The following is a 19241-nucleotide window of genomic DNA, read 5'->3' as shown; positions in this document are numbered from 1 at the left end:
CCTACTTTAGTAGCGCAGTATATATACGCACTATGAACAAATAGTCCCATTAGTGGTGCGGTAGCCAAATTCCTACGCGGAACTAGGACTTGTTCGTACATGTCGAGCGGTACGTTTGAACTGGGTCTGAGGGGTATGGCAGCCTGGCACCAAGGTCTCGACCAATAGTAGAATGGAGACTATTATGGGATGTTCAGTAGGCTAGAATGGATATTCAATGCATATTGTACAAGGAATATACAAGGGATATCAGGGAATATTAGAGAATATACAAATACAATTAAATATATATATATAAATAAATATATATATTCGGTTTAATCTGGCCCTTCACAACAGCCGCCATCTTGGGAGGGTCAGCCTTGAGTGAGAGTGAGTGAGCTGCACAGACAAAAATACTCATAACTCGCTGAAATATTGACGGATTTACAAACGGTTTGGTTTATTACAAGCATTATTAACGTGGCTATGATTCAAGCGGTTTGTAAAAAAAAAACATCTTTAAATTTTTTTTTTATAAGTATGCAGTATTATAACTACATCTTTGATGTTTATAGCAAACCAACCCGTTTGTAAATCCGTCAATATTTCAGCGAGTTATGAGTATTTTTGTCTGTGCAGCTCACTCACTCAAGGCTGACCCTTACAAGATGGCGGCGGTTCAGTGACGCTGGTGACTCCGCCTTAAGCTATCTAGTGTTCTATATATATCTATGTGTAGCACCCCTCCCTGTAGCACCCCTCCCTGTAGCACCCCTCCTGTATAGCACCCCCTGCAGGCCGTGCAGCGCCACACGTGTCGTGTCTCGTTAATCAGCAGCCAGCAGGAATAAAGCGTGATCACTTCTCCGCGCGTCTCGCTACTAAACACCGTCACTGGATTACCAGGCGCTCAGTGTCACCGGTAATCAGAACCGGCCGGCTTCGCTATAAAAACCCCTTTTCTGAAACTGAGCTGCTGCTTTGGCTCCGTCAGCCCCGCGACTTAACCACCAGAGCCGACCCGACCACACGGGCCCCCCCGACGTCAGCCCCCCCGACGACGAAAGGTGGCGCAGAAAGGTCACTTTCTGATGGAGTCGAATAATAGCGAGAGGGTTGAACCGAACTGAACCACCCGGAGTTCTGCAGACAGAGGTACCGGCCGGGAGACTGCAGCGGTGATGGATGACTGCTGTGGGACGCTCCGATGAGGCGGCAGCTCGTACAATCACAACTCAATTATATTTCTGCCATTTAATTTACCCTTTTCACTTCATCTCCCCCTCGAATATATATATATATATATATATATATATATATATATATATATATATATATGGGTGTGTGTGCGTGTGTGTGTGTGGGTGTGTGCATGCGTGCGTGCGCGTGCATGTGTGTGTGTGTGTGTGTGTGTGTGTGTGTGTGTGTGTGTGTGTGTGTGTGTGTGTGTGTGTGTGTGTGTGTGTGTTCGTTCCTGACTTAAGCCTAAAGCATTCAGACTACAAACCAGCTGATTGAAAGTGGCTTGTCCAATTGGGGACCAAAGCACCAGAGTTCGCAATTTGGAAAAAATCAGATGTTTGGGTCAGAGGGTAGAGTTAGAGTTATGGTTATAGAGTTATGGAGGTATGGTGTAGTTGTTATGGTTACAGTTAGGCTCAGGGGCTAAGCAGTAGAAGTCAATGCAACGTCCCCAAATGGCTAATTTAATCAATTGATAATGGAACATTTTTAACTCTGTGACAGACCACCTTATAACTAAGACATACATTTGTGGGAGAGGCATAACATGGATACAAATAAACGAGCTGCATAGGTGGCATAATAAACTGTAAACGAGCAGTTTTTTCTACTTTCCATTATTATATATAATAAATGTTTGCACTGAACATTATACCTTTGTCTTTTTGCCATTGTATTATAAAACCAGAGACAAGCGCCTCTCTCTATCGGTCTATCCATCCTACATTACGCGCAACCAGTGCGTCTATCTGACGGCCCGTTCTGGACTATTGAGAAACTATAGGAATTGGTTCCATTGGTTCTCCCAGTCCACGTGACCATTTCTAGCATTTCCACTGGCTATTGTGACAGACATAGATATACGATGAATAGATAGACACAGCGGATTAGACGCAGTCCAGAGAAAACAACCAATCTAGATATTTCAAGATTCTATTCTTTACTTCTACCCCTCAATTTTGAGATGACAATCTAAGCCAGTCTTTATCACAAACGGATCCAAAGATATTTAATGTTTTGCAAAACATGTCTATAGTGTTGAGCCCGGCTTGAGAGGGTTAAAAGCCAAATTGTTATTTTTTATTTAGTTAATGAATGTCTCGTTGTAATTTGTATATATATACCTAATGTATCGCGTCTTCTTGAAGCGGATTCAGCTTTTTTTTTTGCTCAGATTTGACGTCAGTTTAATTGCATTGTTAGGCTACTGTTCACATGTGTGGTACCGTCACTAGAAGTAAAGATAAAGTTTGAATTACTTACTGAACTGGTGTTTTAATTTCATGCCACACTGCTTGTTAATAAAATACACTTTGCCCTCGTCTGTCTGCTCCGGGCTGCATTTTTTTCGCCGATCATCACAACACATTGTTTGAAAGTTTAATTTGCTGCCTTTCGATCATCACCACACTCAACCTATTGCGTGCTTCGGGTCTCGAGTTACAAGGCGAGCTATCCGGCGAGAGTCATTTGACAAGCCGTTCTGACGAGTGACCGCGTTTCAGCACCAGGCGCTGTCCACCGACTTTATTCATGTTGAGCAAGCGCTACCTGGCACCTCGCTGCCTACCTGTTGTTCACTCTCAACGTGGATAAAACAAAGTATAATATAAGCATTCTTTAGGTGGTGGTGGTAGTTTCTCTGTTTGGACATTATAGCTTAAATATATAGCCTAGCCTATAGTCGGTCTGATATATACATATATATATATATATATATTAGGGCTGTCAAAGTTAATGCTTTAACTTTTGAGATTAATTCAAATGATTTAAAGCATTAAAATAAATGTATCTAGATTAATCTATGGAGTGAAAGATCTTCAACGTTCTGAACTTTCAGCAGTATCTTTGCTTGTTCTTTTTTGCGTCGACTCATGCACCTTTTTGAAAATCATCTGACATGAAGATGGAACACATTTTTGTTGTGTATGATTTATATTACTGGTAGTTCATACAAGACATTATCGTCCTCTAAGCCAATCTGCACTTTAACATATAGGCCTGGGTTGTTTTCATTTCTGCGGATATAAGAAAGAGGTCTTTAAAGCTGAGTCAATGTTGATGGTTTTGTTGAACATTTGTATTTCACAGGTGAGACACTGTATTCAAAGAAAGCTATTAAAATAGTCTTTGAATCTAAATATACTTTCTTTGTGTTGATTTTACATTAATTCCATGATTTTACTCAAGTAAATATCTGTTACAAGCTTCAGTCTTCAGTGTGTGTGTGTGTGTGTGTACTCACGTGGGGTCCTGTGTGTGTGTGTGTGTGTGTGTGTGTGTACTCACTTGGGGTCCTGTGTGTGTGTGTGTGTGTGTGTGTGTGTGTGTGTGTGTGTGTGTGTGTGTGTGTGTGGCGGGGTCCTTCTCCTCTCCCCTCCAAACTCACACAAATGATGGCGTAGTCGATTATCTTGGTGTTGTTTTATTTGCCGGCCATCCACGGTGCAGAGGTGACATTAGTTTACAAAAAGTGACAATCGAAATAACAAAAATTACACTATACTACCTGGAATATCAAATGAGTTCCACAATAACTTCACTTGATAAACAGACAAACAAAACTCTTACGGCACTTCCCTAAGTTACCAGCATTGTAACAGAGCAGGGCAAGCCCGACACAAAAAAAACAAAACACTTACGGCGCTTCCCTAAGTTACCTTCATTGTAACAGAGCAGGTCAAGAACCCCAAACCTTGGGCACGCAGCCCTCACGACACCTGGACTCCTCCCCCTCCACAGGTGCCACACATAATTAAATTAACATGACTAAACAGGTGCTACACATCAATTGATTTGCCGTTTCCTACACACATTATATAAAAACAACCTCCAACACCAATACCCTCACAACCCAATAAATAAATACATATACACAACCCAATAAATAAATATATGTACACCACACAACACAACACAATAAATAAATATATCTATGAATGGATATATGAATGTATGGTAATATGTATAAATGCATGTATGATTAGATTAATGAATATGTATGCATGTTTGATTATGTATGAATGTATATGATGAGTGACTGTTGTGTGTATGTGTGTGTGCGTGGGTGCTGCCCCGGCGTCAGTGACAGCCCCACTCTGTCACAGTGTGTGTGTGTGTGTGTGTGTGTGTGTGTGTGTGTGTGTGTGTGTGTGTGTGTGTGTGTGTGTGTGTGTGTGTGTGTGTGTGTGTACTCACGTGGGGTCCTGTGTCTGCTCGTCAGACCTGGAGATCTTCCTGTAGCAGTAAACCATCTCCACCAGGAGCCAGCAGGTCAGCATCACCAGCAGCACGTACATCATGACCTCAGAGTACAGCGCTGCGCTGTCTTCAGTGGCTGGGAGGGGAACAACAGGTACATCATGACCTCAGAGTACAGCGCTGCGCTGTCTTCAGTGGCTGGGAGGGGAACAACAGGTACATCATGACCTCAGAGTACAGCGCTGCGCTGTCTTCAGTGGCTGGGAGGGGAACAACAGGTACATCATGACCTCAGAGTACAGCTCTGCGCTGTCTTCAGTGGCTAGGAGGGGAACAACAGCCTCATCATATCATATTGATCATCATCACCCTCATTCCACATCAAGACGAACTGTGTTCACGTGTGAGAATAGCTCATTATTCTATAAGATGGACGAGTGTGTAGTAGTAGTAGTAATAGTAGTAGTAGTAGTAGTAGTAGTGGTAGTAGTAGTAGTAGTAGTAGTAGTAGTAGTAGTAGTAGTAGTAGTAGTAGTAGTAGTAGTAGTAGTAGTAGTAGTAGTAGTAGTAGTAGTAGTAGTAGTAGTGGTAGTGGTAGTGGTAGTAATAGTAAATGTAAAATGTAAATGTAAATGTAAATGTAAAATGTAAATGTAATAGTAGTAGTAGTAATGCTTTATTTGTTTTAAACGAGGCGATTTAGAAATGGACAATGGGGAAATACGTTGCGTTGGACAGAGGGTGGAACACGAAAAAATGGCAATGACGTAACCACTACACCTCCCTATATGCCTCCAACAGTGCGGACGCAGATAGAGATACTGCAACGTCATAGGTTATGGGGACAGTTGAGAAGTTCCAAATATACACGTTGCGCTGTATATTCGTCATCAAAGTAGAGAGCGACACATTGGGCAAGCCAAGCATTCAGGAAGCAGGAATACGTTACCCCATTATAATAGATAGCAAAGTGGTTGGTTAGAATGAAACCCCTTCACTGACAACATACGTATGCTTTGGCAAACGATGCAAGACAGACGGAACAAAACACACCGTTATTTCTACAGTACGGTCAAAACAAAGGGGAGGGAAACAGGTTGTTAGTAACAGAAACCTATTACGTAGTGACACCAACGTATCTATAAAAAACGAAGATAAAATAATGATGTGTGATGCGTTGACGTTTGTCTATTTAACAATCGAGTCAACCTCAAAGGATAGATATCATACCAGTATATATACTGAATATCAGGACGACACAAAGTACAGAAGTAAACACACCACAGTGGTTCCTCACTGGGTTCCTGTACCTACAGTAAACAGGCCCGAGATGAATTTCCCCAAATGGTTTTGGGCACTATGATGTTTCATATTGACTTCAAACTGGGCTATTGTGTTTTCAATTTCCAGAATCCACATACAGCACATCTCATTTCAATTGAGTTGTTTCAATTGCAATGGAACTGGTTTGGTTTTCAAAATGGTCTCTGAGCACATGGGCCGTGACTGGGAACCGGGTGACGACTTATAACGGGTCAGATATGACAAACGAAACGAGGGGAAGGTTATTGACTTCAGACCGAACAGGTTACGATACGAGGGGAAGGTTATTGACTTCAGACCTAACAGGACCTACAGATCTTACCCTAAGAGGTTACGCTGCTCAGGGCTTCATTCGGGCGACAGAGGAAAGCAACACTGATTAGGGGTTCAAGAAAAGAGGGTGGGGTTTGAGATAGGTAAATTCTGAATTTGGGTGGCACATCATATCTAACCCATGGTCCCACATTAGCTCACCTTTACAGCCCAAACTCCATGGGACTATCAATTTTTTATTTATTTTTTTTATATTTTTATTTCATTTTTTGGAAGAAAAGGCACAGGTACAGGCATACAATGCACATAAAACATAAATTTTAATTATTTGCCAATTACACGCATTGGCTTGCCCCTTGCCTCATTTAAAAAAAAAATCCTACCCCCTAACCCCTGCACCAGCCACTGTTGACAAAAATTAAATAAAATAATAATAATAATAATAATAATAATAATAATAATAATAATAATAATAATAATAATAATAATAATAATAATAATAATAATAATAATAATAATAATAATAATAATAATAATAATAATAATAATAATAATAATAATAATAATAATAATAATAATAATAATAATAATAATAATAATAATAATAATAATAATAATAATAGTAACCCCCCCCCAACCCACCCCGTCATAGGCCTGAGAAGAAAAATAAATGAACAGAGATTTCAACAAAGATCAAAAAAATATAAAAATAAAAGGAATTATACAGATATATTTAGTTATGTCCTGCTAGCTATATAGTAAAGGTCCTAACTTGATAGAGAATATGGTTCCAGCTATCTATTGTTTGATAGCTTGCACCATTTAATCTAGCTGTAGAAAGCTCCATTGTTACAACATCAGCTAATAACTGTTTCCAGTGATTAAAGGGCAGAGAGTGTGGAGCTTGCCATCGCAGCGCCAATTTTCTTTTGCAGCAGTACTTCCTGCCAGCCAAAATCGTCTCTGAACAATACTTAACTATCAATTATTGAAGCTAGTTCCATGGAAGTTGCCAGCCGTGCAGTTTTTCCGCATGCAGTACAAATGTGTTATATTTTCCTATTTAAAAAAAACGATTTATTTGCCTATTCCTGCACGCTGTGGTCCCCGAACAGTCTGACTGGAAAGCGGAGGCTCCTTATGGATCCAAATATGTTCCACTGCATTGATGTGTGACGATGTTATTCCTCATGTTAGCCAGTTCTCTGACCTCACAGACGTCACAGAAATGATGTATTATGACCTCCAGGATAATCACAGCCTCGTGAAGCGCTACACCCAGAAACTGGAGACCCGGTTCACTCAGAGGATGATGTACGACGTTGACAGTAAGTGGGGAATTCTGAGGCATTTTCAGAAGAAAAAAGAGCTCCCCGTCCACTCGCAGGTGAAAGAAAACAATCCTTGCAGAAATCCCCAGATTATCAAAGGTGTTCTTCGTGGTTTTGGTCTTAAATGTGCTGTTTTTGGAGGTATTTCCAACCATTTCTTTTCACTGCTTGAGAGATCAAAAGTGGTTTGGTTTTGTACTCAATCAGCTAATGGTATCAATTCAAAATGTACGGTAGCAATCTATTACACATAATTGAGCTTGGGAAAATGGCCATTGTATGCTTTGATGTTTTAAGCCATTATACACGCTAAACGTAGCTATAATTTGAAGAGGCGCGAAATCAAAACGGATTCACGGCTAGAATAGATCGACACACAGAGCCCAGATTCATCTCTCGGCTTTCAGATGGTGTTTCCTTTCAACGTGACCATCAACTGTTGACCTTGTGCCTCCCCATCAAACACCCACAAACTGTGCCCACAAAGAACAACACACAGCTGGGTCTATGGTGGGGCAGAGGGGCCAGTTAGGTAGCCAGTCAGTCCGTGCACATACAGTACCATCTGGTTCACCAGGATGTATCATTAAACTGATTCCTACAATTCAATACCGTATCTCTGCTTATTGCACTATTTTACTCCGTTTACTCTATTTTGCTCTTTTATTTATACCGTCTATTTTAAAATGTATCAAACCGTAAACAAAGAGGCCTTAATGTGAAGAACTATGTGATTTAATGTTCTATTTTGATGCTCATTTTATACTTATTTTATGTCTGCACTTTATGCATTGATCTTGATCTGCCAATGTTCTATGCCTGTCTTTTTTGCTGCAATTCTTGTATGAAAGGTGCTATACAAATAAAGTTTATTATTATTATTATAATATTAAAAAGACAGACAGCGTGGGATATACCTCTAGTTAGGGGAAATCCTTAATCTTGAGATATAATCTCTATATTTGGGGAAAGCCATACATATTAGGATTTAGGATATATCATTAGTTTGGGGCCGTTCTAGGGAAGCCCTGAGCAGATGGGGTTCTCTTAGTGGCCCGACCACATGCGACTGTGGCACAGATCCCCAGACCATGGAGCGCCTCCTTCCATGTCCTCTGTTAGGTGGACCCTGCACAGCAAAGGACCTAGCACTCTGCAGCATCAAGGAACAGCAATGTACCAAGCACTGGCTGGACGTTATATAAGCTGAATAGCTTTGTATATGGGGCGACAGTGGCTCGGTAGGTAGAGCAGTCGTCTGGTTATCCGGAAGTTCCCGGTTCGATTCCCGCACCTCCCGGGCAGCGTGTCGAAGTGTCCTTGAGCAAGACACTTAACCCCTAATCGCTCCCGATGAGCATGGTTGCCTCCGCCTTCGGTGTGTGAACGTGTGAGCGAATGGGTAAAAATATTTTAGGAACAAATTGTAAAGCGCTTTGGATAAAAGCGCTATATAAATGCAGCCATATGGACACGAAAAGATGGTTCGTTTGGGGAGATCCCAGCCCATGTGCACAGCTTTTTCTCCAGACACCAGATACAGAAGATAAGAGTTCTGAATACGGTATTCACCTCATCATCATACACCACACTGAACAGCGCCGTCCGAGGGTAAAGTGCTATCAAGCCTTTGGGGAGACTGGCCTCGGCAGAGGGGGCAGGAGCACGGGGGAGGGGGGAGGGAGTGCGGTGTTGAAGGCGTGGCATCTTACCTTTCTCTTTCACCGACAGCTCGATGACCTTTTCTTTGGTGGTGGAAGGTGTGAAAAAGTCAAACTCAAACTGCCGGAACACCTGGCAGCGGTAGGTGCCGCTGTCGCCGAACGTGACGTTGCGGATACTGATGGACAAGTCCTGCAGGTCTTTGCTGCCGTTCCACATCAGACGACCGCGCCACGGACCCTCCACGTCCTGGGACTGCTCGTGCTCAAACAGGTAGATCTGAGTGTGTGTGAGAGAGAGAGAGAGAGAGAGCTCAAACAGGTAGATCTGAGTGTGTGAGAGAGAGAGAGAGAGAGAGAGAGAGCTCAAACAGGTAGATCTGAGTGTGTGAGAGAGAGAGAGAGAGCTCAAACAGGTAGATCTGAGTGTGTGAGAGAGAGAGAGCTCAAACAGGTAGATCTGAGTGTGTGTGAGAGAGAGAGAGCTCAAACAGGTAGATCTGAGTGTGAGAGAGAGAGAGAGAGAGAGCTCAAACAGGTAGATCTGAGTGTGTGTGTGAGAGAGAGAGAGAGAGAGAGAGAGAGAGAGAGAGAGAGAGAGAGAGAGAGAGAGAGAGAGAGAGAGAGAGAGAGAGAGAGCGCAAACAGGTAGATCTGAGTGTGTGAGAGAGAGAGAGCTCAAACAAGTAGATCTGAGTGTGTGAGAGAGAGAGAGAGAGCTCAAACAGGTAGATCTGAGTGTGTGAGAGAGAGAGCTCAAACAGGTAGATCTGAGTGTGTGAGAGAGAGAGAGAGCTCAAACAGGTAGATCTGAGTGTGGTGAGGTCACAGTAACACAACAACAACAACCTACAGGTATATACTGTACAGCTCAGTGTTATGTCACAGTAACACAACAACAACAACCTACAGGTAGATACTGTACAGCTCAGTGTTATGTCACAGTAACACAACAACAACAACAACCTACAGGTATATACTGTACAGCTCAGTGTTATGTCACTAGGGCTGCAACTAATGACTATTTTTGGTAGTCGACTAATCTGTCGATTATTTTTTCGATTAGTCGACTAATCGAAAAACAATTATATAAAAAAATATATATATATATTTTTTTTTGCACTACCTATCTTTGTGAAAGTGGCTTCTCAGCTCTGGTCCAGCTGAAGACAGAGCAGAGGAACAGATTGGACATTGAGCATGACCTCAGAGTTGCTTTGAGACTCTTGTCAGGACCAAACAACATCCCCAGTCATCCCATTAGTTCCCCCAAACTTACTGTCGGTCTGTTATGTTAAGCTAGGAAGTCTTCAGCTGGACCAGAGCTGAGAAGCCACTTTCACAAAGATAGGTAGTGCAAAAAAATAAAAAAAAAAATAAAAAATTATTTTATTTTTTTAATGACTAATCGACGCAACAATTTCTCGTCGACGATTTTTTATAATTGACGTCGTCGATTATGTCGACTAATCGTTGCAGCCCTATATGTCACAGTACCACAACAACAACAACCTACAGGTATATACTGTACAGCTCAGTGTTATGTCACAGTAACACAACAACAACAACAACAACAACAACAACAACAACAACAACCTACAGGTATATACTGTACAGCTCAGTGTTATGTCACAGTAACACAACAACAACAACAACAACAACAACAACAACAACAACAACCTACAGGTATATACTGTACAGCTCAGTGTTATGTCACAGTAACACAACAACAAGAACAACAACAACAACCTACAGGTATATACTGTACAGCTCAGTGTTATGTCACAGTAACACAATAACAACAACAACAACAACAACAACAACAACAACAACAACAACAACAACAACAACCTACAGGTATATACTGTACAGCTCAGTGTTATGTCACAGTAACACAACAACAACAACAACAACAACAACAACAACCTACAGGTATATACTGTACAGCTCAGTGTTATGTCACAGTAACACAACAACAACAACAACAACAACAACCTACAGGTATATACTGTACAGCTCAGTGTTATGTCACAGTAACACAACAACAACAACAACAACAACAACCTACAGGTATATACTGTACAGCTCAGTGTTATGTCACAGTAACACAACAACAACAACAACAACAACAACAACAACAACAACAACAACAACCTACAGGTATATACTGTACAGCTCAGTGTTATGTCACAGTAACACAACAACAACACAACAACAACAACAACAACAACAACAACAACAACAACAACAACAACAACAACCTACAGGTATATACTGTACAGCTCAGTGTTATGTCACAGTAACACAACAACAACAACAACAACAACAACCTACAGGTATATACTGTACAGCTCAGTGTTATGTCACAGTAACACAACAACAACAACAACAACAACAACAACAACAACAACAACAACAACAACAACAACAACCTACATGTATATACTGTACAGCTCAGTGTTATGTCACAGTAACACAACAACAACAACAACAACAACAACAACATACAGGTATATACTGTACAGCTCAGTGTTATGTCACAGTAACACAACAACAACAACAACAACAACAACAACAACAACAACAACAACAACAACAACAACCTACAGGTATATACTGTACAGCTCAGTGTTATGTCACAGTAACACAACAACAACAACAACAACAACAACAACAACCTACAGGTATATACTGTACAGCTCAGTGTTATGTCACAGCAACACAACAACAACAACAACAACAACAACAACAACAACAACAACAACAACAACAACAACAACAACAACCTACAGGTATATACTGTACAGCTCAGTGTTATGTCACAGTAACACAACAACAACAACAACAACAACAACCTACAGGTATATACTGTACAGCTCAGTGTTATGTCACAAGTTCAAGTTCAAGTTCTTTAATAGTTGTCATACAGAAGTACAGAATACTTTCATACAAAATGCTTCTTACTGTTACGCTCCAGAGACTGTGCTAGACAAGATAGTATCAAATAACATAATAACATAATATAGCATGAATTTAGAAGAAGAAAATGAGGTCACAGTTGTTCGGTATAGACATATGTACAATGTTCTGAGTTACCATATAATATACAATACACAACTATGCAGTGTACTAATGTACAGTACTATCTAGTGCAAAGCAGAAATGGGATGAGGTACAATTTTAGGTACAATTTACAGTAAGGTGTACGAGTTGTAGTGCAATCCTTCATCCATAAATATAAAGTGTGGGGAGTGGGTGCTACAGTGTGTTTGTTTAAAGTGGGTGTGTGCTATAAAGTGTGTGTAGTGGGTGCTACAGTGTGTTTGTTTAAAGTGAGTGTGTGCGTGTGGATGTGTGTGCTATGTGTGTTTGGTGGTTGTTGTTGTGTAGTGTTCATTCATTGTTCGTTTAGCAGCCTGATGGCCTGGGGATAGAAGCTACTTCTGAGTCTTTCTGTGCTCGCCTTGAGACTCCTGTATCCGCTTGCCTGACGGCAGCAGTTCAAAGAGGCAGTTGTTCGGGTGGCTCGAGTCCTTAATAATTCTCTTAGCCTTCCCCTTGCAACGCTTGTAGTAAATGTTCTGGAGGGTGGGGAGCCCCCCTCCAATTGTGCGTTCGGCTGAACGTGTCACTCTTTGTAGTCTGCTTTGGTCTTTTGCAGTGCTATTCCCAAACCAGGAGGTGATGTTGCCGGTCAAGATGCTCTCTATTGTACATGAGTAGAAGTTCTTAAGGATCTTCTGGCTGACTTGGAACTTCCTTAGGCGCCTGAGGAAGTAGAGGCGTTGTCGTGCCTTCTTCACCACACTGTTAATGTGTATGGTCCATTTCAAGTCCTCGGATATGTGGGCTCCGAGGTACTTGAAGCTGTTGACTCTCTCAACCGGTGCCCCGTCGATGCTGAGGGGGCTGTAGTCCTTGACCCCCGACCTCCTGAAGTCCACAATCATCTCCTTTGTTTTGCTGACGTTCAGGGAGAGGCTGTTTTCCTGGCACCATCCCGCCAGGACCTTGACCTCTTCCAGGTAGGCCCTCTCGTCGTTGGCAGAGATCAGGCCCACCACCACTGTGTCGTCAGCAAATTTGACGATTGTATTGCTACTCCGCTGAGCCACACAGTCGTGTGTGTACAGGGAGTAGAGGAGGGGACTCAGAACACAGCCCTGGGGGGCCCCTATGTTGAGGGTGATGGATGAGGAGGTGCAGTTGCCTGCTCTCACCACCTGGGGTCTGCCAGTCAGGAAGTCCAAGACCCACTGGCAGAGGTCATAGCCCAAGCCCAGGTCCCTGAGCTTGGCTATGAGTATGGAGGGGACTATGGTATTGAATGCCGAGCTGTAGTCGATGAATAGCATTCTCACATAGTTCCCCTGCCTCTTGTCCAGGTGTGATGCTGCTGTGTGCAGCACATGGGATATGGCGTCCTCCGTGGACCTGTTGGGGCGGTATGCAAATTGCAGGGGGTCCATGTTGATGGGGAGGGAGGAGCAGATGTAGCCCTTTACTAGCTTCTCAAAGCACTTCATGGCTATGGAGGTGAGAGCTACAGGGCGGTAGTCGTTGAGGCAAGCAGGCTTGGATTTTTTGGGTACAGGGATAATAGTGGACTTCTTCAGGCAGGTGGGGATGACAGCCTGTTCTAAGGACAGGTTAAATATGTCAGTGAATACTGGGGCCAGTTGGTCGGCACAGACTTTTAGGACGCGGCCGGGGATGCCGTCCGGACCTGCTGCCTTCCTGATATTCACTTTTTTAAAGGTCCGCCTCACCTCATGCTCTGTTACCCTGAACACTGCGCCTCCATCAGCAGCCGACCCCCCCCCCCCCATTGCCGAGGCTTGTGAGCTGGTGTTGTTATTACCAGCATCAAACCTCGCATAGAAGGTATTGAGGTCGTTTGCTAAGGAGATGTCACTGTTCAGTTTGAGGGAGGCGCCTTTGTAGTCTGTCATCGTTTTGAGCCCCTGCCACATAGCTCTAGAGTCAGCTTGTTCAAACTGGAGTTCAATTTTATCCCTGTAGCGCCGTTTGGCCTCTGACACTGTCCTCCTTACGTTGTGTTGCGCCACCTTGTGGTCGTTCATGTTGCCTGCCACTAGGCCGTCATTGTATGCTTTGGTGCGCTCTCTCAGAGCTTCACGGACGGATTTGTCTACCCAGGGTTTTTGATTTGGGTAAACTTTCATTTTGGTAGTGGGGATTGTTTCTTTCACCCTAGTACAGACATAGTCCAGCACTGTCTCCGTGTAGGCATTAATGTTATCTGTGTCGCGGAATACAATCCAGTCTGTGTTGTGAAACACTGACACTAGTGTATCCTCTGACGTCACATCCCATTTCTGCACCTCTCGCGAGACTACGGGAGTACTTTTAATTCTTTGTCTGTACTTTGGTGTAAGGAAAATGGATGCGTGATCTGACTTGCCAAAGCCACTATCAGAATGAGCCTTGTAGCCACCTTTAAATTGCGTGTAACAGTGATCTAGGATGTTACCGCCTCTGGTGTTGCAAGTCACATGCTGGTAGAAATCAGGCAATACCTTTCTCAGATTGGCGCTATTGAAATCTCCCAGTACTAAAATGGCGGCGTTAACGTTCGTCGCTTGTATATTGTTTACCTCGTCGTGTAGTCTGGAGAGCGCGGCGTTGTTGTTGGCTTGCGGTGGAATATACACTCCGACCAGGATGATCGCCGTTAACTCCCTCGGGAGGAAGAAAGGACGACACTTGATGGTTATATATTCCAGTTCTGGGGAGCAGTGATTGGATAATTCCTTCACATTCGTTGGATCACTCCAATTTTTGTTAAACATGAAGGCAATACCTCCACCACGTTGTTTACCGGACTCTGATTGTGTCCGATCCTTCCTATGGATAAAGAAATGATCCGCTGGTTGAATCGCGTGATCTGGAACCTCCGGTGTTAGCCATGTTTCGGTGAAGCAAAGGACATTGCAGTCCCTAACGTCTCTTTGATATTGAATCCTTGCTCGGATGTCATCCAGTTTATTGTCTATTGATTGTACATTGGCTAGCAATATACTGGGAAGTGGTGTACGGTGTCGTCTGGATCTCAGCCTGTTTCGGATCCCAGCCCTTTTTCCTCGTCTTCGCGGCGGCTTTTGGTGGTCTTGTCCATGGCCGGCATAACAAAGGATCTCGGTGGGCCATTTCTGCTGTTCAGCGATCCGATCCAGAGAGCAATCCAAACGGTAAGTTTTTCTTAATCCAATGTCAATGATTGACTGACGGTCATACACATATAATGCACCAACAGTTGGTGCAAATAAAACTCCTAATACTATAAAAATTAACAAAATAAAGCACAGTCTCGTCGGAGCGATCAGAGAGGCAGCCATCAGAGCAGCGCCAGGATATAATAGTAGCACAGTAACACAACAACAACAACAACAACAACAACAACAACAACAACAACAACCTACAGGTATATACTGTACAGCTCAGTGTTATGTCACAGTAACACAACAACAACAACAACAACAACAACAACAACAACAACAACAACAACAACAACAACAACAACAACAACAACAACCTACAGGTATATACTGTACAGCTCAGTGTTATGTCACAGTAACACAACAACCTACAGGTATATACTGTACAGCTCAGTGTTATGTCACAGTAACACAACAACCTACAGGTATATACTGTACAGCTCAGTGTTATGTCACAGTAACACAACAACCTACAGGTATATACTGTACAGCTCAGTGTTATGTCACAGTAACACAACAACCTACAGGTATATACTGTATGTCACAGTAACACAACGACAACCTACTGGTTCATACAGCTCAGCGCTCTCATCCCCGTTGGACGGAAGGAAGGTCCAGTCGACCCGGGTCTTGGCGTTGACCTCCTCCCTCTTCATGCAGAAGATGCAGGTCAGCTTCATGGGCTGCCCGACCACCGCCTCCCTCTCCGACGGCACGTCCACGCACACCGCCTGGCCGGGGGACACTGAGACACAGACACCTGGCTGTGATAAAGCTCATATAAATGGTGATTATTATTAGGGCTGACCTTCACATTTTTCTTTGGCATTCGAAGCTTCGGGGCCGAGATTCGATTTTAATTCGAAGCTTCGAGATTAAAAAGATAAATATATATATATATATATATATATATATATATATATAAAAATGTTTTATGTTGTGGGACTTGTACAGCAATTTGTTCAACTTTGTCAGTGCTGTAAAGTTTAAACCTTTTTAAATCTTAAACAAACTAAACACTTTGCTTTCATGAAATAATTGTAATCCGTCATTTGAGGCTTTATAAAAGCAGCACATTGATCACAAATCTGTCAGTGCCGAGTCCGACCTCATCTTAAATAACAAACAGCATTGCTTGTTGTAGTTAACAAAGAGAGGCATAGTTGATTTAGCAAATACATTTTTTTTTAATCTATTATTATTTCTTTTTTTTAATATTCGAAGCTTCAAAGTATTGGTAACACTTTATAATAACACTCAGTTATAAGACCTTTATAAGGTATTTGTAGATAATGAACTAATCATGAACAAATTATTTATATACATTCGTATATTATTATTAAATAATTTATAACTATATTTGTATAACATTTACAAATTAGTTCTACATTATTTATAACTCATTATCAACATTGTTTGTACTTGATTTGTTCATCATTAAATAATGTTGTTTAATGTGTAGTAACACATTTGTAGATGCTTTGAAAATTTTAAATGAAAAAACTACTATACTGTACCTCCATTTATTTGTTCATGTTCAACAAATGATTTGTTAAGACATTCATAAAACATCTATAAATCATTTGCAGATGCTATTGTGTGCCCTAATCTGAAGTGAAGCCTATTCATCATTAACAAATGTCTAATAGTTACTTATTTGTTTACTTTTTCATCACCTGTTACAAATGTTGTAGACAGCTTTCGGATACACCCTTCTTTGTGACATCAAACAGTGACAGAATTAGGAGGACTATAGATAAATGCAATTTTATTAACATATAAAATACATGTGCATGACATATAGTGTAACATGGGTGGGCACTAGGACCCAGGAGTAACCTGGCCAGGGTGTAGACGGAAGTCTCACGCGAGTGAGACTTGACTTCATGTTTGTTGCCGTCTGTTTGAATGGAGTGTGGTTATTTTTTTCACAACTGAAGTAGGTAGATTACATTTTTAGAGACTAAAGTACCGAAAAAAGGTACCGTTGGGTACCGGTATCGATTCACAGCTAGTTGAGAAGCCTTTGGGTCAAGTTTCACAAGGACACTGTATTGTATCTGGCTGTATTGAGCCATTGTGTAGACAGTGGCTCGGGAGGTAGAGCAGTCGTCTGGAAATCCGGAGGTTCCCGGTTTGATTCCCGCTCCTCCCGAGCAGCGTGTCGAAGTGTCCTTGAGCAAGACACTTAACCCCTAACTGCTCCCGATGAGCAGGTTGGCACCTTGCATGGTCGCCTCCGCCGTCGGTGTGTGAATTTGTGAATGTGAGGCATAAGATGTAAAGCGCTTTGGAATTAAGAATTAGAATGTTATTTTCATGGCCTAGTATTTCCCCTGTAGGGCGAGTTATAGAAGGGAACCTGTACTTGAGTATTTCCCCTGTAGGGGGCGTTATAAACTTACTTCACAGCATGTCAAAGTAAATATACTGATACTCATCTACATGTATTTTAACTCTGCAGTTACTTTGAAGAACAAGGATTTGACAGATCTGTCAAGTAATCAGATTTAGCGTAATCTCAACATGAACGTTGAGAATGTTTACTTTTACTCAAATATATAGAACAGTGGTGTTCAGTCATACATTGCTTACTTTGTCACGAGGTTTTAGCTTCAGATGTATCATTTGATTTGTTTTATAAGTGTGTGTGATGGACTGTCAGCTCAGATAGTGAAATGGCTTGATTTTTGTTGATATCCAGAGGGATAGATAGAGATCAAAGGGCTTTACTCATCCTTTTCACAACAACAACAACAACAACAACAAGAACAACAACAACAGCTCTAACATCGTAGGTAATGTCACATCAACATACTTTCTGTAAACTATTATTAATGAGATTTAACAACAACATTTTCATTGTTGATTGTACTATCTTTAAGTACAGTCAACATCAAATGTGTTCATAATTTTGAATGGAGGTATTTTACTTCTATCCGAGTACTATTCTATTTGTAAAAGTAAAATTTGTTTACACTTTGTCATCAGCTGATTGTGGGACGACTAGAACCGATGCAGCTGTGTTCAGCCAGCTATAGGAGCAAACTGTTTGCAGAACTGAGCACATGCACACATTCCCTTTCTCTCTGTGTCACTGCTCGCATCGCTGAGTGCCTTTAACGGGGCGGCATGGAGGCGTCTAGTTTTTTACCAACCCATTTTCAGTTCCGCGTTCGCGTTCTGCGATCTGATTGGCCACTGACGTTTCTGGTGCGATCTGATTGGCCACTGACGTTTCTGGTCATGTGACATGTGCGCCCAATCGCGTGACGCCTGTTTCTGCGCCCATTTCCGCCTCGAACAGCCTGCAAACTACCTAACGCCTAGTTTATCACTGGTTAAGCTTAGGCAACTCTTTCGAAGTTGGTTAAGGTTAGAGTTTGGAATCAGGGCTGGTGTTCTATCTGATCTAAGGTGAACTCTAACCTTAACCAACTTCGAAAGAGTGCCTAAGCTTAACCGGTGATAGAAACAGGCGTCACATGATTGGCGCAGATGTCACATGACCAGAAACGTCAGTGGCCAATCAGATCGCAGAACGCGAAGGCGGAACTGGAAATGGGTTGGTATGGAGCGGAGGTGGAGCCCAGAGGGGCAGGTGAGAAGAGGAATGAAGGGACAGAACGCATTGGGTGTCGTGAGCGGAGCTGGAGCGTCTGTGTGACTGTTTCAACACGCGTCCGCCCGCGCGCTTATATAAAAGGCGCAGCCCCCCCGGGCAGACACATGTCAACACCGTTTACATCTCATCTCTCTTTGTGAGGGCCCAGACTACCAGATGGAAACAGAGAGAGGGGGAGAGGGAGAGAGAGGGGGGAGAGAGAGGGACAGAGAGAGGGGGGAGAGAGAGAGGGGGGAGAGAGAGGGAGAGAGTAAGGGAGAGAGAGAGGGGGGAAGAGAGAGGGAGAGAGTAAGGGAGAGAAAGGGGGGGGAAGAGAGATAGAGATAGAGGGAGAGAGAGAGGGGGGGGAGAGAGAGAGAGGGGG

The 19241-nt window shown here is 42.5% G+C and overlaps 2 protein-coding genes across 2 annotated transcripts in view; one reads left to right on the top strand and one right to left on the bottom strand.

The window, feature by feature from the left end:
• Window positions 1–4418: 4418 nt before the first annotated feature.
• On the bottom strand, window positions 4419–18414 carry scn3b (sodium channel, voltage-gated, type III, beta; the record flags this gene model as incomplete). The annotated part of the gene is made up of 4 exons (XM_084311889.1): window positions 4419–4561; window positions 9065–9293; window positions 15819–15997; window positions 18411–18414. 4 exons carry the CDS (start codon window positions 18412–18414, stop codon window positions 4419–4421), a joined length of 555 nt encoding a protein of 184 aa, XP_084168015.1.
• Window positions 18415–18813: 399 nt separating this feature from the next.
• Window positions 18814–19241, top strand: part of LOC311226452 (sodium channel regulatory subunit beta-3-like) — a gene marked incomplete at both ends in the record, with an annotated part of 24128 nt that continues 23700 nt past the window's right edge. The window contains one exon of the mRNA XM_084311878.1: window positions 18814–18853. Within this exon, the coding sequence (XP_084168004.1) occupies window positions 18814–18853 (40 nt within the window). The remainder of the gene's footprint in view (window positions 18854–19241) is intronic.

The sequence above is a fragment of the Notolepis coatsorum genome (genome assembly GCF_963971535.1).
Source record: "Notolepis coatsorum genome assembly, chromosome: 1".
In the NCBI taxonomy this organism is placed as follows: domain Eukaryota; kingdom Metazoa; phylum Chordata; class Actinopteri; order Aulopiformes; family Paralepididae; genus Notolepis; species Notolepis coatsorum.
The sequence above is the reverse complement of the archived record's forward strand: the minus strand, read 5'-3'. Positions and strand labels throughout refer to the sequence as shown.